At 39.2% G+C, this 20,757-nt stretch overlaps 1 protein-coding gene across 7 annotated transcripts in view; it reads right to left on the bottom strand.

The window, feature by feature from the left end:
- MTUS1 (microtubule associated scaffold protein 1) overlaps positions 1-20,757 on the bottom strand; it is a 124,515-nt gene that overhangs the window by 83,705 nt on the left and 20,053 nt on the right. For 4 of the 7 annotated variants that reach the window (XM_064511091.1, XM_064511085.1, XM_064511090.1 and 1 more), the window contains exons 2-3: positions 3,741-5,961; positions 1,429-1,618 (exon numbers count right to left, since the gene is read on the bottom strand). In XM_064511091.1, coding sequence (XP_064367161.1) covers positions 1,429-1,618; positions 3,741-5,789 — 2,239 coding nt within the window. In that variant the 5' untranslated portion in view covers positions 5,790-5,961. Of the gene's footprint in view, positions 1-1,428; positions 1,619-3,740; positions 5,962-7,867; positions 8,091-18,136; positions 18,292-20,137; positions 20,192-20,757 lie in introns of those variants that run through there. The other 3 variants (XM_064511086.1, XM_064511087.1, XM_064511088.1) reach the window with 3 other exon arrangements.

The following is a 20,757-nucleotide window of genomic DNA, read 5'->3' as shown; positions in this document are numbered from 1 at the left end:
TTTCTCCTGCAGCATACACACTTGAGACATGACACAGTGCTATACCATCACTTCTCTTGTTCAGTGATCAGAGTGTTTGATAGACTCAATACATTTATTTGTGTCCCTGCCAAGTCATCCAAGCACACCCAGCAATTAGCTGAATTTATGCTATTACCTCAGAAAGCAACCAGGCTGTTGGGATCTGGATGTTAAAGGAAAAGGTGTATTGTGAATGACTTCCTCCCTCCATAAAAGTCATCGGTACTTTGAGAAGCAGAACTTAATCACCCTATAGCCAGTCATGTTTACATATGTTCCTAGTGATGGTGTCACAAAACTGCTCTGGAACAAGTAGGCATTGGGGGGGGAGGGGAAACCACCAAATGACCACCTGTCTCTGTTCTTTTAAGACCATAATTAAGGATAGGAAAGCTCTAAATTGCTATTTTAAAAGAAGTGACAAGTCTTCCAAGAAACTGGTGGTTTATAGGTACCTTGTTCAATGAACAAGTCCTTCACATTAGCAAGGTTCAGGTCAGAATAGCATAAATGCACTTTCTTTGAGAGACTCACTCCATAAGGGACTGCAGAGACAGATTTTTAATCTCATTTTACCACCCATACATAATTAATGTGAGTATTCTGGACTGTTTTATAATCCTAGATTGGGTGGGTGACAAAAAAACGAAGAACAGGTTTTGCTGGGTAGAGTTGGGTGTGCACACTTTTCAAATTACAGGGTAGTGCAGTCATTTATAGCCAAGCTACATTTGCCATTAGCTATATTGCCATACACTGTTAAAAAAGCACATAACTCACAGGAGCATTTCTGAATCTCTACAGTATAAAACGTAGTTTGTAAAATTTGAACAGCAGCCTATAGACAGGTTTTGAGACTTTTCTCCTCCGTGTTAATCAGCTAGAGCTGAACTAGACACAGGCTCAAACCAGAAGGTCTCCTTCAGTTATGCTCTCCCCTTTCTAGAAAACAGAGCTATTGAAACTAGGTTGAACAAATCATGTTATGTCCTAAAACAAGGGCTCATTCTCCTTGGAATAGTATAGAGCTGCTTGTCATACACGCTCCGTGTCCAAGGTCTATTTTTTCCTCTTTTCACTTTCACATTCTTTAAGTAGTTTTAGTAATACTTCCACAAAGCTCTGTTATATAATCCAACTACACATAATATTTCAATATTATTCCTTCTAATAGCATCACACTCTCCTAAATACATTCCTTACCAGATGAGATTTGATGATGATTGGGTAGAACCTCTCTTCTTTCTCCCCTGTATTAACCATTTGCAATTTAAACAGAATCACATTTAGCATGAAAAATACAGCTCTATGCCATGCTAAGTGTTCTCTTAGAAAGTACATTAACTGTGATACCTTAATTTTAAGAATTAGATTAGGTGCTAGTATCCCAGGGGCAAATTCTCTTACCAGAGCTTGATGACAGAACAGTTCCTTTGTGAGAAGGTGCTTTAATTGTGCAGATATTTTCATTTCCTCTCTTCAAGGGAAACACAGATGACACCATTTTAACTTTGGGAGCTGATGCACTTTGTAGTGTGACTGGGCCCTTCTTGGGTGTATTCTTCCCTTGTGCTGCCCCAGCTTTTGCAGAAGATATCTATTAAAAAAAAAAAAAAAGAAAAGAAAAAGAAAAAAAAGAAAAAAAAAGACATCACATCACTTTCTGGCCTCTGTAATGAAATATTGACCACACAGATAATAGCCATGTTTAGCTGTTTGCTGTCACATGGTCCAAAGAAAGCAGTCAGCAATATTATCTGTAGTTGAGAGCTTCAAAAATAATCTCTTAAACAGCCTTAAGCAACACAAGTTTTAAGCTTGTCACTGATAATGACAAACATGCTAAAAGAGGTTACACATGTTATCATTTTAGGTCAGGGTCCCACCCTGCCCCCCCCAAGCTTTAATTAAATCATTTGATTACATGAACACACCTAATTAAGATGAATTCTTTACCAAGCAACTACACAAGTTTGCATACTAAGTAGTTAGTTATCCTATATGATCTGAAATATTACAGCTACTGTAATAATTTAAGACCTAGACCAGGAAGCTTATGACATGGAAACAGGAAAACCCTTTCACATCCAGGTGCATAGACAAAATACAGACTCAGCAACAGGTCCAGGACGTTTTTCAAAGTGACTGGTTTATATGTAGCCCTCATCTACCTTTTGTACAGAATTCTTGCTCCTGTTCAAACAGGCACTAGCTCAGAATTATTGTGCTATAAAGCTAAGCCTATAAAGGCAAGCATACAAGCATCTACAGTCTTCCTATAGTTTTCTGCAACTCAAGCAGATATGCAGTGATTTGGTCATCTTACATGCACTTCATACTTTTGACTACAATCTTCGTTTTCAGAAGTTAACTCACACTTACCAGAGGATAATATTAAATGGATTCCATCAGATTACTGTGGGGGACATTCTAGAGACCTCGCAATTAAAAGAGGCAGTCCGTGCTTTTATGACCATTTAGGTCTTTGTCATGCCTAACATTATTTATCAATTTGTTCTGCCATGCTTCAAAAATGGATAACTGCTTCTACCTTACCTGAAGTAGCTTCCTCCACCTACTAAACTTCAGAGCTTTTCTGACAAATCTAGACAAAGCCTGCCAAAAATTTTAGCAACACTAGTTTTACTGATAATATATGCTGCCTCCATCTCACTGACCTAAGAAAGACTGCTGAACTCACGAGTGAGCAACAGAAGGGACTCTGCACAGCTTTAAGACTCCAACTCTGCATCCTCGTGATACCTTCTGCAATTTCTTCTGCCCAGCCCCAAAGCTATTCCCTTCTTTCCCACCATTCCTTTTAAGTCTCTTTCAGAGCATTTGAAAGCAACACGTTTCTCGTGACAGGTAGCTGACTAGCCCAAAAATGTTTCCCAGCGAATCGGTGGATACATACCTTCCGGCCAGGAAGTTTACACATCCCAGCTGACTAACTGCCCCAAAAGAGGTATATGCCTTCTGCATGAGAAATATTTCCTGGCTGGTCTAACTGTTCTAACAAGCCCTGTCTTTACTTCAAATAAATAAATCAAAATCCCAAGTTATTCACAGCACACATTTAAGTTAGAAAGCTAAAAATAAAGTCCTTGACCAACTTGCTGGCCTTGGGATTTTCTGTTACTTAAAACTGTTAATATATGTGCAACATTTCCATAAGAAAGTTTAGAATGTATAATTTACAATTTTTTCAAAACCTGTTTCAGAACTAATTATCCATAACAATAATTTATCTCTAAGTTCTAGTTAACTTACAGTATTGCTAGTTATCTTGATAAAAGCACATATTAATATGCATATTTATAAAAATCTTCACAAGTTATGCTATACAATTTTACTAGTTTGACCAAATTAGACTTGCATACTTTTACTGGAAAGCTTACCAACAGCCTTGTCTTAGTAAGGCTTGACAGAAAACTTTTTATACTATGAAATGAAATGAAAGCTGAAGACACTAAGTAGCACTTAAGTGCTTACTGTTTAGTTAAAAGTCCAAGGAGTTAGTAAAACCGTACTACTTCTCTCCCTTTACTGAGGGGAGACTTTACCTCAGAGAGCTACAGTTTCATTCCAGCTGCACTAGTAATCTACAGTTACATTAGTAGACACAAACTCCATCCCGCAATTTCTATTCCGCACTGTGCAAAGCAGAATTCCCTTTTTCACACATACAAACATATAATTATGTTAAAAACACTTACCAAAGGGACAGAGTGCAAGTCAAATGTTTCATTTGCTGTATCTTTTAACAGTGCTGCTTCCAGAAGAATTCCCATGTCATGCTGCTCTTTTTCAACTCCAGTCTGACAGGTATTTTGAGCGTGGGGCTGCATCGAAGAGTTTGAGCTTTCCATTTTATCATTCAGCACCGCTTTTGAGTTCTCTACACATGTTAGAAGTGCAGCAGAAACCAAAGAGCATGCTGAATTGGAAGAGCTTGCTTTGCCAATGTCCTCCGGATTCTGCTTTAATGCGGGTGTCTTTGAAGCCTTGTGGGAAGTGTTTCTGGAATGAGTTGTGGCATGTAAAACTTGGCTAGTGAAGAGGTGTTTGCTAAGATGTAGCTTGTGGGGCTTATTTATGGGCAATTCCATCTTAGTATCTTTACCTAGATCTATTTTCTTTTTCAGCACTTTTATGGAAGGGGACAATTGCCTCGGGGAAGCAACTGGCGAAGATGAGACAGTAGACAGTTGGGGGGATTGTGGAGATCCTTTTAAAGACGCCCTCTCTCTCGACTGTAGCACAGGCCTGGACATAACCTTTGGCTTAACGTTTTTGAAATTAGGTTTGGGAAAACTAATAATCTCAGATTTCCTTGCTTTAGTTATTGTTGACACAATAGGAGACCTGCCTACTGGTTTTCCTGCTATTTGACCTGAACTACCTTTAAACGACGGCCTTCTATCATGCTGTCCTACAAACACTTCATTGGGGATTAGTTTAGAAGACTTGTCTCCAAATTCTGCCATAGCTGAAATGGAAAAAGTTGTATTTTTTGATTGTTCTTTAGGGGTTGAAGTACACAGAGCAGAACTGCTTTCATCAGCCACAGGACTGAAGACCACAAAAGTTGTTTCACATTTAAGTTCAGGTTTAACAGTCCTCTCTGATTTTGGTATACTGCAAAGTAGTGTCTCAGTCATGAAAGACCTGTTGCTATCTCCAAAAGCAGCATTTCCAGGGATACTTTGTTCTTTGGTTAAGTGTTCACTTGTTTTCTTTGGTACTTGTTTTCCATCAATAATATCTACTGGGAGGTGTACACTGCTTACAGGTCTACCCCTCTGTGTTTCAGCAGTGGAATGTCCCATTTTGTCATGCTCTGGGGTATGCTGTAAGGATTTCTTTTGCTCATCTTCACATGTACTAATGTGTGATAAGAAGTCTCTCCTGTGAGGAGATCCAGCAGCTAGTTTTAGGGACTGTATTTCCACTTCCTGTAGTTCTTTTTCAATGTTGTTAGTGGTTTTTAGATAGTGTTTGACATCTGCAGAAGCAGGACAAAGCACCTCAAGCTCTGAATGGGCATTTAGGCCTTGTGAAGTCACTATCAGAGAGGAGAAATTAGGCGTTTTTTTTGCGCCAATTGTATCAAATTTCTCTCCTGTATATACTTCATCAGAGGATACTGGTGTTTCCCTCAGATGCACGTCTTCATTTTGATCAGTTCCCACTGTTCCACCCATAACATTAGTAACATCTAATGTGCTGATGTGGCAGTATACTCTGTCTTTCACCATGGACTGCATGTTCTGCTCTGAAGCAGAAAGAGGTAACACACAGTTAGAGTCAGTCCAATTATAAGGCACCAGCTGTTCAATACTTGGATTTTGCATTTTTGCCATAGCAAGGTTATCTTTCAGGAAGTTTGTTGTTTCATTCAGGTCATGGCTCAAAGTATACACACAAGTCTGTTCAGTCACAAACGACTTGCATGTAGCATCTGTATCTCCCCATAAAACTCCTGTGCAGTTATACTCACCAGGAGTTTTCTGCAGATCAGGTGCTTCCATACACTGCTGTTTTAAAGGAACACTTTTGAAGTCACCCTTGTCTTCAACATTGGTATCACGGTCATGCTCAGTCACTATATTTTGGTCAGTTGAATTACTATGCATCTTGGTGGCACAGTTCTTTGAGCAAGGTGTAGCTTTGTCACATGCGTAGTTATTCCCATTTTCATCCCTTATAAGTAAAGAAGACTTCAAACCATTCTTTGCTTTTTCATCTGACTTTTCAATATTCATTTTGGAAGCTAAATTTTAAACTATTTTCATTTTATATTTATTTAAAATCCAAGAGAATGCAGATTCTTCTGAGCTTTGCAGAACAAACAGCTTTTCCCTGGAACATATCAACTGTCCTGCAAGACGCTCAAGAAACAGTTGTTTTCGTGCTTGCCAAGAATATTCAAAGGTCCTAAAGTTAAAAAGAAATGAAAAATGGTTAGCCAAATCAGGATCACATTTTTGTATATTAATAAATGACTGTTTCAGGTAATGATTAGTTTGCAATGAGAGAAGAAGCAATTCTTGATTTTTTTTTCCTCAAACATGAGGAGAATTAAATCCTCACAAAGTACAGAAACAGATACAAAAGTGACAGCAGGGGAGAAAACAAATGCTTATCAAGAAACACTTCTGAAAAGGTAAAAATAAAGCCAACACAGTAAATAGCATGGGAAGGCAAGTTACTAAGAGCAAGAATGCATCCTTCAAAAAGTTGACATTTTTGCTTAAACCCCATTTTCCTCAGCTGGAAACTAGACTTAAGTAACTACATTCAAGGCAAGTGCCTTTTCAAAGCCAAAGGTATAAACGTTTCCAGACAGGCTGTAGGGCCTATAAACAATTTGGATACAGAAGCAACACTCAGAAAATAAGACCATTCAAGAAGGACTGCAGGAATTTGTGTGTTCACTATGGACCAAATAAGAGATGCCTCAAGTCCACAGCTTTTTCTTTATGGGGGACTAGATGCACCTATCTCAGATTTAAGCATCAGTAAAAAGACCATGGACAAGGAACTAGCAACAAGCCACCTAGATCAGGCATTCCCCCGACCTCCCCCACCAAATTCCAAAGAAAACCAAAGATGAAATGGCTGGACTAGAAAGCCCCTGCTTAAACCCTGCTGGTTCCTTAAGGCTGGGCTAGATCCTTTGCTTACCCACTATTCTTCAGTGCCTGTGGAAGCAGGAACAATATTAGCGCCCTTATTTTCATCTGCTATTAGAAAAACAGAAAGCGGATTCCAGAGTTCTTTCAAAACATCTTCCCTGGAGGCAGGACAAGAGCCTGCCCTGAATAATTTTCCATTGATTCACATCAACCACAGAATTGACTAGTGAAAAAAGTATTTGCAAACTTTGCTTTCAAGTGCTGTTCTGACACATTAGAACTAGTTTCCACTCGTTTGGAGACTAAACCTTAATACAGTTTGCTCATCAAGTCATACAACATCAGGTTAAAAGGATCCTACTTTGATTGAACAGTAGCTCAGATCCAAATAGCATTCTTATTTCTTTCAAGAGCTTTCTCACTACAGAAAATAAGGAGCTCCAATATGCTAAGCAATTAAGAGTGAGATCCCAGGAGTGTGAAAAATGACAATATGGTAGCAGCTTACAGTAGTCATGCCAAAACTTGACATACTACACAGACAGCTGAGTAAATCTCAATTCAATCAATGCTTAAGAAGCTCTGAGAATAGAGTTAGTTTTGTGACCACACATTGGGAAAATAAAAAGAAAAACCCCCACACAAGCAAGGATTAAGGTGGCATATACAAATAGGTACCTGTACCTATTGAAGTTTGCTCACTCAAGACTTTCACACAACCAGAAAAATGTACAGAAGAACTCCCACTGATTCAGCTATTTTTAAGCAACATTTCACTTTAGTAATAATTTCGTGATCACATAGTCCACTTTTAAATACTGTTTTACAGCCACATTTGGAGTCTAAAGATAACTTGCAGAAGCACAGTGAAACAGGTATTTTTAAGGATTGCATAAAAGTCTATAGCAGATTAATTAGTCCTTAAAATACTGACATTCTTACTCTGCAAGCACTTAATATTTTTCACTAGGCTTATGAAACCACTTCCTGGTGATGCTAGACTCTTTAGATTTAAAGCCTGCAATACTAGGTGGAATGAAAGATTAACCTCAACCAGTATCTGCTCTATAAGGCTCTCTGGTAGCAGATGCACAGAGAAAACAGTTACTATTCCCAGGAATACTCCCTCTGCTCCCAACAATAAATGGTGTGGGCAATTACCTAAACCAAACACTACTGATAAACTTGCACTGAGTTTGCCTTACATCAACAGGCATTATGCATGCCGGGTCTCCACAATACCCTCCGGTGCAGTGTAAAAGAGGTCAGCTGTCTTGTGCTTCCAGTAAAGCTCAACTTGCCAGACTTCGGTTGTATATTCCAAATGCTTCAATATCGCAAAAAAAAGTCTTAGTTACCAGAATTCTAAGCCTTCTCTTCTTCAATAGCTTAGATACGATAAGAGCTTAAAGAGAACAGAAGCATCACCTTGGGGAAAAAAAAGAGAAAGGAATTTGGCAAGCAGATTCTCCTAGAAGGTCAAGTGGTTGGTCGCAAGCAACCCCAGATCCAAGAGAAACATGCACACAAGAGGGGTCACAGCAGTAAGCTTTTGTAACTTCTACTCATCTACAAAGGGAGAGGGAACAGTTTGATAGTGACTAGCTTAGCACTGGGTAAAGAGGAATCAAAACATACATTACCATGAATAATTCGCGTTACAAGTTTACAAATTACTGCAAGTCTGTTCATATTAGTGTCAGAATGCAGACAGTAATAATTTACACTTTTCCTGGTACTCCATCTGCAACTCAATTCCTTCACCAACACACAGTGTTTATTCAAACCCATCAGTTATGTTTGTATATTCTGTACAAAGGGGAAGAAAAAAGTCTGAAAGAAGAGGGTGTGCCTAGACACGCGGGAAGGCAGTCTAAAAGTGCTCTCATCACCTGAACATGCTTTGACTCCAGACAAAAACATATTTTAGTGTCTATGTTTCAGCAGAAAACTGTATTATACTGTTATGATTACCGTGGTTGCTCAAGTCAGAAACCATTTAAGCTATATCTAAATATACATTTAAGACATATCATACGTGAATGCATTACACTACAGCCAGTTTACTTGACCATATTTTAGAACACAACACAATCGCACAAGCCTGACTTTTTCAGCATATACTTCTGAAAGCAGAGACAGCAGTATGCAGGTCAGGCTCTACTGAGATCTGCTACGATGAGGGTCCCCTCCTGGCACGCTTCATGCAACTTTGCACAAGCATGTTTTATTAGAAAGTACTGAGAAGACAGGTAATTTCAGATATAATACTGCATTTGCAGAGTATCACTATTTCACTGTTCCCTGTGCAGCCTTAGTAATTTCAGATTCTGATCAGTCTGTTGCCAAGCGAATCTGAACAGTTACAGAAGAGGACAACTTAAGTTCCTACAACAGTTTTCCCCCAAACATTTGTAACATTACAGTACAATACAGTACAGTACAATATACCCTTAACAGTGAATTACATGAAGTGCTTGTATGCTAAAATGACTGCTTGCTTAACAACAAACAGTATCATCACTACTGACACTGAAGGCATTACATTTATAAGACAGAAGTCACTTTGCTACTTCGTGAGATTTTGCATGTTTACTTAAAGCCATTTTAAAATAAAAATCACTGTGAGACACCCGCTATGGGAAGAAGATGTGTACAAGTTATGGTCACAAGCCATCACACACACACGTTTGACTGAAAGAGCAGGATCACTTTCAGAGGCACAAACCATCAGGTTTTGCCTCCTAGTAGACTATTTGCTGCCCTGCTTCAGCATGCTGGAGTACTGGGGTACGCGTATTAGTAATCAAGGTGCATGAATTTTAAGCTGTTAAATCTTGGCACTAAGGTATGGAAGAAATCAAGTGGAAAGACAATTGAGCAGCCAGGTGCAGAAAGACATCTTGAAGTTACGTGAAAGGTGCCAACTTCTCATCAAATGTTGGACCCATGTAACACAAACTATCTTAACAGACTACCCCAAAACATAAGGCTATTCATGCTACAAGGTTCATCTACCCTAATATTTTACTCTTGACTACAATGGTTGTCCAACACAAAACAGTGTTAGCACCTTCCCCAAACTATTCTCAGAGCCTTCAGTGATTCTGGGCTCAGTTTCCTGATGAAACACCGTACCTTGAATAATTCTCAGCAGGCTTGGTTCAATGGAATAATTCAATTGCTTTTGGACCCTTCTATCCCCTCCTACAGTCATTGCTTTTCCAAGGTGAAGAGTCCTCATCTATTTAATTGTTCCATGTACAGAAACTGTTCATAACTTCTGGCCATCCTTGTTGACCTTCTCCATCTTCCAGGGGATTTATACAGTATCTTGATAATAACAGTTTTTATTCCTTTAATAATTCTCAACTTCCAATTTTTGTTATAAGGCACATTCAGGGAGCACTCTGCATTCAAGACTAGAAGATTGTCCCAGCAGCTTTTCTTAGAACACAAAGCAAGTTCCTCTTGTACTTAGATAACAAACATGCTTTGAAAAAAGTGTGTCCAGAAATGGAATCTAGTATTTGGGGACTTCCAGTTATGACTAAGTATAGGAAGAAATTGTTACGGGTCCACTATCACATGCACCAACTCTACCATATTATTGACTACGTAAACCTGAAGGAAAAGAATCAACAGCTGTAAGACTAAGGAGCAGAATCAGCTGTACTGGACATCAGTGAAGCTCTGAGTTGCAATATCCTCACAAAACATGTTTTTATACAAATCTAACCAGTTCATTAATTTTAACCTTGCGCTCAAAGTTATTTCAAGCTCCCTTGACCAGCAAGCTCTGCAAGTTCATTTGCGTTTCCCCCCCAGCTTTGTTTTACAGCTACCAGTGAGATCAAACTCACGGAAGTAAAAGAATTAAGTACACAAGTCAGTGGCAAATACCAACTCATAGTAGTGTAAATAAGCAAATTTATTTTATTATTTGAGATTAAGCACATAACCAGATACAACCAAAACGATCTACCTGAATGTGCCTATCAAAATTCCAGCAGGCAGCTCACTTATTCTGGTATTCTCTACTGTTACGCTTTCACCCAGCATTCATTTTTAACTTCGTTCAGACAGCACTGATTGCTAAAAATGGCGTAAGACTGCTCACTGGGTTTTCAAAGTATGGTACAGTAAACAACTGCACATATGGTCAATTACAAACTTAGTTATCGTTAGTTCAGCAATCACCATCATAAACACAGGTTGTACGCATTTTTCCCTGAAGCCAGCATTTACTCTCTTAGCATTTAGGAACTTGTAAGAGGGATATTAAGTTATTAACTCCTGGTTAAATTTGTCATCCATTTCTAGATTAATATTTTCTTGGATTTTATTGCTGTTTTAATCAAAACTGAAATTTTTAGTAGGAGCATATGTTCTCGTGCAAGTAAGGATCAACCTTCTCCCTGCTTTTGTTTTGACCTGATAGAACTTGAAAAAGACAATAACCCACTGATTATGGGTTGAAAAGTCCTTGGAAGGTCAAGGTTCAAGTTCTTCTTTCTGAAAGATTTTGCAGAGCACAAACAAGACAAACCGTCTGAGACCCATCTCCAACAATCCTCTTCACTGTTCAAGTTCTTCAACCAAAGAGGGATTGCAAATATTGCTCACCTTGTGTTTTTCACAGAATTCAAGCGTACTTATATTATAAAGGAGCCAGTGACAGTTAAGTTGATTTTCTCCATTCCTTGCATTTAGAGGGGACATTTATAGATTTGAGTATCTTCAAATTACAAGACAATCAGCCAAGAACATTCACAACAATTTTCCCTTTGTTGTAAGTCTGAAATGTTAAAGGTGTACAAAAAAAGCAGTAACAGATTATGAAGAAAATTTCTTTCTGAATTCATGCTGGGTCTGATCAGCCACTTGTGTACAGCAAGTAAGTGGAACTTCAAAATTGAACAAATAAGGTTTGTGCTCTTTAAGACTGTCAAATTTTAAGAGTCTTCAGATATCAAGAAGCTTTCCTGAAATCTCTCACCATACAGCAGACTGTATTTACAACATTCTTTATGCAGCTGAGCTTAAAGGGTGTTAAGCATGTGTACTAATCCTCCACAATAAAGAACTCACTTCATGGTGTTCAAAAGGCACAGTAGCATTTTTGCCCTATTTTCAGATGAGTTATATTTAAATATGAAAACAAAATATTTCAGCATTTCTCAGCCTTTAAGGAAATTTCAGCCATCAGCACCCATGCTGGCCATCTGCCTTGAAACAAGCTTCAAATATTCAAAGTAGAAGGTGACTTGACCAGTTCTGAACTAACTGGTCAATCCTCTCAACAATCTTTCTATTCTCTATTTTGTTTCTCCTCTTTCACCAAGTTGTCAGTCCTCTTAACTTGCCCCATATTCCTCACCTGTTTCTCATCCTAGCTGGTCACATTTAGTACAGAAGCATGCACATATGCAGCCAGTCCAGAACAGCTATTACATCTCAGTTTCATAACACAATTCTTTTTTTCTTTTAATAGCCTCTCTGGACATTAGGTGTACAGATTTTTAATCAAGCAAAGACTTTGTCTGCTGTTAATCTCCTCTTGACTGAGGAGTGTAAGGCTTTCAGGAAACAGCAAGTACAAAAATGGCAGAAACACTCTGCAAGAGCAAAACACCTACCAACACAACATACTGCAGAGGTGATGGCTAACACACCAGTGTAATCATACCTCTCGGGGCAGGGGGGCGGACTTGTTTCCTACCGATGAGCCACAACTTAGTCATTTCTTCAGCAAGTCAGAGCAGAGATGGCTTTAACCATTAGGACTGAAAGAACTCCTGTGTTAAATATTTGCCTTCACAATCAAGCTTTAATGCCAAGCAAATATACCACAATGTGCTGGGCAGCATACACTGAAACTACTTAAGTTTTGAGTCAGCCTATAACCTTATGTTACTGAATTATCTTTCGAAGCATCTGTGCCCCTAGCTCTGTGAGGCGCTACGCAACATACTACGGACAGAATCAGTATTCTGGCTAGCATAACAATAGTGCCAAGAGAATCACAATAGTTAAGGCCACAGAAAGACTTATCTGCTCCTCTGTGTTATATATCCTTACAGATCTCCAGCTAAAACTGACATCCTGTTCAGCATATGGCTATATTCAACACCACCATAAAATCTGAACTAGTTTGCAGAGCATCTGGAATATTCTCAACGCAATCTGTAGAGAAGTAGAACAGAGTAGGTGCAGCAGTATTATTTAGCTCTGGAGGATTATCCTGTAGAACCAATATATAACTTGATTAACTTATCTAAAAAAGTTGACCAGCACAGCCTCTAACCCCTGGAAAAGTAGCATCCTTGCCATGGTATCCTTTTGCAGTACAAAAAGAATTAATCGAGATGCCTAGGATTTCTCAGTCCTTTAATAAGGTCAGAAGTTTAATCAGCTCACAGTTTTTGCAGACTCAACCATGCTTGCTATGCAGAAGTGGTCATTCATTCAGAAAAGACTACAACCAGCCAAGAACAATTTCCACTTAGTTAGGACTGCACTTTTGCACAGCAACAACATCCCAGCAAGATTTATTTATGAAGATACTGTACTTGCTGATTAAAGGTGATCTAGTACAGTTGTTTCTATGCATTTGTTTTTCCATTCAATTCTAGTGATTATGTACAGTGAACAAAACCTAACAGAACTGCCGTAAGCTGATTACAGGAAACAAGGTTTTTGGTAGCAACATAAGAAACAGCTCCAACCTTATGACTAGAAGTCAAAGGTGTGGTGGTTGTTGCGAATTTTCAGCAAGGAATTCAACTGGTATCAAGCAACACTATCAATCCTAACAATTTCATCAATATCTCACCTGCAGTATTACATAAATGGCATCTCAGCAACTAAGCAATTGACAGCCAAAATGCTGTTGTCTTGGGGGGGGGGGGGGGGGAACACCACTGTGTTCACATCCAATAAAACATTGTTCCCTTCAAAGAAAACTGGTTCTTACAGTGATAACAGTTCTGCTACAGGAGTTTATATTTTATTTTTCTACATTTTGTTTGTTTGTGCTTTGGTCACAAGACACAAGCATCTGAATGCAGGAGACACTAGTTGCTAGTCCTGCAAAGTAAAACACAGCACTGCACCTCTGTAGCAGATAAACTACAAGAACATGAAAGACTTCAGGACAGTTTTATAGAGCTGCTCTGAGAAAACAGCTTGATTTATGCAACACTATGAGGTGGCATGGTCCAAGAAGTGCTCTCTGAAGAGTAGGAGCTCTCTATGCAACTGGTTAAGGCAGCTGACAGCCTTAGGCTGAAATTCCACTGGCTGGGACAGGGAAGAAGGGAAGGATGTGCACAGACTGCTGGAAAGATTTGCAGGACAAGGTTGTCTCACTTGCATGATCTGGAATAAATCCAGATGTTCAGCCTTCTGCCTAGCTCCCTGTGGATCTCTCTCATCTTAAGAGAAAATGCTGCGCTTGAGCCCCTGTACTGCAGTGCTTCTGTGGCACATTCTGCATCCACAGGGTAGCAGCAGAACTTGAAATTCTAGTCTAGAAATTGTCTTGTTAGTCCCCCGGGTACTGCTCAGGAATGCTATAGTCTGGCAAAGAACTATAATTTCTTCATTAAGATGCAAGTCGTGCAAATCTATTATTTTAACACTTCTCCTTGAATCAAATTGCTTAAAGTTAGGCATCACGCTCAACTGCTGCTTATCATAGGTTATGTTTTGTTTTCCCTTTTAGCCAGACTTCCACAGAGCTTTAATCAGAGCGCTGACCTCTCAAAACTGTTAGTTTTCCTCATTCAGCTATTTAGCCAATTCAACAGCTTCCTCCAAGAGCAAAGAACACATAACAGATCTCTGCAGACACCCTGGAACTATAGCTATACCTGGACCAGAACTTGGGCTTTGCTGTCAACTTAAGATTGGCTAAACCAACGCAAGCGACAGCGACAGAATGGTCACATCCAGCACCCCGTCCATACCTGATGTTCCCCAATAAGCTTCAGCCTCTACTGTAGTCTCCCCTTGAGCAGAGAGGCACGCAACTAGAGGAGGTCCCAGGCACTGCAAAAGTACAGTCTCTGTACCACAAACAGAAGGCAGTGCTCGTTATATCATAAAACTACATCATAACCCTAGAATAACTGGCAATCTGACAGTACTGACATGATTAACAGGTAAAAACTGCCTTGCTCTCTCCGGCTGGCTTTTGAGATAATCAACTCAGTCTTTTTGCAATGACCAGTTGCACCTTAACTTTTACCATACAGCTGCCTCATGGATTGGCTCTCTGGAGTCTCTAGGACTTGGTGCCTGCATAATATCCAGTATGCAATATAGCCCACCTCACATTTAACCCTTTAGGCTTACAAGACTGATTAAGTCAAAGCCTGATTGATGACCTGGGTTACAAAAAGCAGTAATAGCATGATTTGAAAGACACTGGTCTGATCCAGAACACTATCAGCAGTCATTCTATAACCAGACAGTTTGTTAGCAGCAATCTGTTTAAAAATAATGATAATAATAATTAGGGCTAAAGTACATTTAAGACACAAATCTGCAGCAGAAAATAATTGGGAGAACTTTCAGATAAAGGTGTGTTCCACCACTACCACCAAAAAAAAGCTAGCTTGTTGAGAAAGATTATCACAACTTTCATAGATTCTGCACAGGAATAGGCAACAGAAAGATTAATCATGCCTTTATATATTTTTAAGGTCAAATCTTAAAGCTCCCCCTGCTCAAGACTGTAGAGAGCACCAGAACATACAGCTTCACTAGGTACAAACTTCTCAGAAGCTGTCCTTTGCAGGCTGTTCCTCCAAGGACATAATACACATCCATCATTAGGAGGGCAACAGAGACAGAATATTATTTCTCAGTTTATTTTACTCACAGACCTTCATTAATTCTAGTAAGTCAAATAAAGAGAAGAGCCAACATCAAATGGCAGCTGCTGGGCAAAACAGTCATCTAACAAGACAGAAAGTCATAGAACTATCATCCATACCAGAAGCCAGTCAGAAATACCAGTGCATTTTACCACTCTAATGCAGGTGGAAAACCCCTACACAGGGCTGACGCAAATTAATGTGCTTAAATAGCTTCATAGAGTCGAAGTTACTTTGGGACAGGGATAAGCAACTCCACCACGTGCATTTCAGCTTAAGCGTACAAGAAAACAACTCTCATTTGGACAGGTATTTTGACTATCCACAGCATGAGGTTTTTCATAGGAAAAAGGAAGGAAGATTCTTAGAAAAAAAATACTAATAATAATTCTGGTACCTTTAAAGGAAGCCTAAAAACACAGGATGAAGGTAAACCTGGGGGGGGGGGGGGGCAATAAAGACCTTTTGGAACAGTAGCAGCAATTTGCCTGCTTTTCCTACAAGCATTTAAGAGTTTGCAAAAACCTCCCTGACTGAAATCTATTTTGCCTCCCTTCCCCTCCTTGGAATCTACTCTTCTTGCAACATTAGCAAGTAATCTGGACTACTATCAATAAGCTGCTCTGTCACTGGAATAGCCATTTTTAAATGACTGCCTTCCAAATAACACAAACTTCAGCTTTTTACAAAATCAAAACTATGTAATCTTATATTGCACTCATTTTTCATGAGCAAGAAAAGTTTGCCATAAAGTATCACTGACAGAAAAGGCCCTTAGCTTACTATTTCTTTTTCTTCAAAAAATTGATTATGCTAAATTCAGTCCAGGATGGCATTGGCACTTCAAGACATGGGTTAAAACTCAGTAATGCAAATAGAAGTTTTCCACTAATGAAACATGTTATTTAGGAAGAAGTTGCTTAGGTATCTAACAAAACAGTGAACTAAACCTGAACAACTGAATACTGCCCTGTGAATGGTGACCAACTTCTTTCACAGCCATCTCAGTAAGTTTAAATTTGCATGACAGAATTGGTTCATCTATCAGCAAACTGCCCAAAACACATTAACAATGCTGCAACTTCTAGACTTGATCCAGCAATCTACCAATTCCCAGCAGACAAACACAGATCCTGATGCTCTCCAAATGCATACGGTCTGGATGCAAGTACTCTGATACATGAAATCCCAGAATGCTAGAGAGTCCTAAATTGAGAAGAGTTGCCTAGGCAGGAAAAAAACAAAATAGAAAAACCCCAAACCATACACACATATCCTTGGTCAGAGTAGCGCTGAGTAATCTGAGCAAATAAAGAGGGGGAAAAGTCAGGAAGGTTCTTTGAGAGGAAAAATACATGGTCCTAATTACTGAATCCCACGAGAGAAGTTGTGCTAACTGCAGTCTGAACGCAGCATACATGCAGACTCCACCAGAGACATCCATTCCCTAGATCTCTCACTTTCTTTTCTCTGTTTCAGACTGCTTTTCTCTCTGTCAGAAGATCTTGGGCGTTGCTCCTAGAATAAGCAACTGTTTCTCTCTTGATGCTTTTCCTTCAAATACACCATTGGTGTTCTGTTTTCTGTGAGCCAAGTTAAACATACCAGTGGCATTTTCACAAGTACTTTGGGTAGTATATCGCTCACCAATGTCAACTGCAAGCAATTAATGCTGCATTAGGAATATTCTCAAGAGGAAATTGCCTCACAAGAGGCATTTGAAGGGATCTGCATCTGGAATTCGATCACTTCATTTTTTTCTAGAAATTCAACCTATGCCTAAGCTTTATGAGTTGCAAAACTATATATACCATTTGCTGGTTAGAGTTGCAATTGTTCAGAAGTTCTCTGAAAAAATACTGAGGAATAGCAATCTGTCAAAATAGATACAGGAATACACTGGGTACAATAGTTTCCTTGGGCTGGATCTCTTGCATCTACAAAGAAGTTCCCAGTCAAAACTAGATATGACAGAACTAAGGGCTTACAGCCATGTGATTAAGATAACCTGTATGTAAAAGACCAAGATTCAATCTGCCTACAATTATCAAGTGTTCAAATTAGTTCTGCTCATCTTCCATATCATTGACTGGTGGCTATGGTACTTCATTACTGACTATGAATAGGGGTCTTTAAACTGGTAAAACTGGAGGTAGTCTGATTTCTCTTAAAGCAGAAAGGAGAAAAATCTAAATTCTCAGCTAACCACACAATACACACAGCTTCTACTGAGTACAGTGAAAGCATCACTGAGTATATATAAGTCTAATAAGTTTAATTCAATTTGTCAGACAATCAAGTCTTTCACATCATTAAAAGTTGTTTTAAAGATCTGTAAAATTAATTTGTAAAAAGATCTGTACAATTAAGTTTGAGTCTTGTGACCATATTCTGTGGGAATCACTGTATTACAGAGAATAACAGCTGTGAAAAGTAGCAGAAGCAACCATTCTCAGTACTAGATCAGAAGGTTTTAAGTATAGTTTAAATTTCACAAAATTCACACCTTCCCCCCAAGTCAGAAGTACGAACAACTGCCTATTTAAGCTTCCAGTTCCTAAAGGCTTTAAATCTAACCAGTTTATCACTCACCTCTCTTAACAGTTGCACAGAGTCTGGTTTGTAGCTCTCCCCATCAGGGTCTGTACTCGCATACACAATGCCTGAACTCCAAGCTTGCGTATTAGGATTGATGGTTTGGGTTTTTCTGATTATTCCCATCCACACTTCAAATTAAAAGCTGGCAGCTACAAAACATAAGTGCTATGGTTGAGGTATACTTATTCCTAAACATGAGCTTAAGTATACAAACCAATAATTCCACATACTACAGAGAGACTTTGTAATTTCACATACCAGGTGATAATACAAACCAAACCCAGGCCAAGCATAGGCTATAAGCAGACAAGAAGCATTCAAGATCCTATTCTGGAATACTTTTAATCTTTAACATATTGAGACTTTCCCCGGAGACAGCACTGAAAGAACCTTACATTTGCCGACATGTGACTGTTCACTTTATTCTCAAGTTGGAAATTCATGTTTCATGTAAACTGAAAAATCTTTACTAAGACACAAACCATTGCAACCATCACTGCCTTCTCCTGTTCAATCCTCATCTCAGTGCACTAGCTTAACAGCAAACTTTTACCTCTCTATGCTATCACACCAAGGCACGATTCAGTTATTTTGCACAAAATGGACTGGACACAAGATGTAACACCACCCTAGCATGCTTATTTAGACAAGCCTGCTCAGCATTGGCTTCTACATGTGGAAGAAAAACTGAACAAACCTCAGCATTCAGGTTTATTTATATTTCAGCTGATTGTACTTTTCTTTGTAAGATCACATAATGGAAAAAATATATTTAAAAAGCTACTTGAGAAAGCAGTAAGTCTAATCATAGCCACAGATTCAGTAAAACAACAACATACTGGAGCTCACTGTTAGAATAACTTGGTGAATCAGATGAATCGGATCAAATACAACATGTGTATTTTTCTCCAATATATTTATGTCCTTCAAGGAAGAAATACTAGAGATATGAGTTCTTTGAATAACACCAAATATATTTGGTAAGATCTCTCGTAGCTTAAGTATCCACCATACAATGTGTATGCAAATCAACAGTTAGATGAGTGAATAATTCAAACCCCACACGCCTAAATCGGCACCTTCACAGAGCAGGAGTCTATGTCTGTGCGGACTCCGGCACAGCCTGAACAACTCACCTTGTATGGACCCAGAAAGTCAATACATTCAAGATATTCAGTACGAGAGGGGAAAGCAAATACCAGCTCAGAGAACATTCCTCCAGAGGGGTCTCATCACCAGTCCTCTCTCAAACTAAAGCTGCCAAGTTTCATGCATCTCACATTACATGAGCCACAAGGATCTGACAGCCCTGTCATGCCATCCCACCTCTGTGCCGAGATGCCCAGAGCCAGCTGAGGTCCAGGAAAGCTCTCAGCTCCTCCGGCACACAAGGAACCACCTCAGCAGCTTTTAACAGCCTAAGAGATGCAACTGCAGGAATCAAAGCTGCTCACTCCAAATAGCAACCATAGCTACAAGGACTTTATCATCATCAGGATAAGGGAAAAAATCACCAACAGACTCTCTTTACTGCAGGCTATTACACCAGCCTTTCCCACAAGAACAAACCACAGCAATTTCACCAACCCACTCCCTTAAAAAGCTACAGATGCCTTAAAACACAGTGTCGGGGGGGGGGGGAGCAGTTGCCATTTTCAAATCCTACCCAGTCAAGCCTGCCAGTTTATACTGTCCCATTTTATTCTTCCACCACTGCATAAACTACACTGTACTCAGTGAACTCTTTTGTAGATGAGTTTCTTTAGTTGTGCGCTAAGCATTGGCTAAAGTCTTATGGAAGTTGTAGTCAACATAGGAAGAAAAATTAAGATCCTTCCCGAGAAAAGATACACAATTATCAAAAGATACACATTATCCAGGGTGAACTGAAGAGATCACTTTTAGAATATTTACTAGAAGGGGGTAAAAAAAAAGAAAAAGAAAAACAGCATAAGAGGCAAGAGTCACAAGACTACTATCTGCTTAAGTACCTACCACATCTAGAAAGAAACAAGATGTCCATGCTGTCACGGTTATTTAGGAGGAATATATACAGAGAAATACCAGTCATCAGCTCCTCCTTCTAGAAGGAGGAGCTTGTAGACTTTCAGATACTGGTTAAGTGCTTGTGTGGCAGCAACAATTTCCTACGCAGAACAAAACTTAACAGCTGTATTGATGCAAATTCAAGTCACTTGTCTTGACCAAGTAAAAGCTGGTAATGCACAGGGCCAGCTTTTAGATGAAAGCCAGAAAGTCATGGTTGTAGGACATGATGAGGCACTTTTCAGGTATCTGAATGCATTGGCACAGGCAGCCTTGTCAAAGGAAGGAGATCTTAGAAAGGGACATGCTGTGCAAGGATCATGCAATTGTATTTTTTATTTTTTAAATTAATGAAAGCCCATTCCTGGACAACACTCAGTATTGTGAGATCACTTCAGATCCCATGCTCCCTTAGATCATCATAAGGGAAAGGAAGTCAGTGGTCCTAAATAACCCATCCCCGTAACCTGCACTTCCTCATGCTGTTTGTTTAAGAAAGGACCAGTTTCAAGAAGCAATGAAAAGTAGCATGTAAATCAGCTGTGACAATGGTTTCTTCTCTTCACTTT

This window comes from Dromaius novaehollandiae, chromosome 4 (genome assembly GCF_036370855.1).
Source record: "Dromaius novaehollandiae isolate bDroNov1 chromosome 4, bDroNov1.hap1, whole genome shotgun sequence".
Taxonomy (NCBI): domain Eukaryota; kingdom Metazoa; phylum Chordata; class Aves; order Casuariiformes; family Dromaiidae; genus Dromaius; species Dromaius novaehollandiae.
The sequence above is the reverse complement of the archived record's forward strand: the minus strand, read 5'-3'. Positions and strand labels throughout refer to the sequence as shown.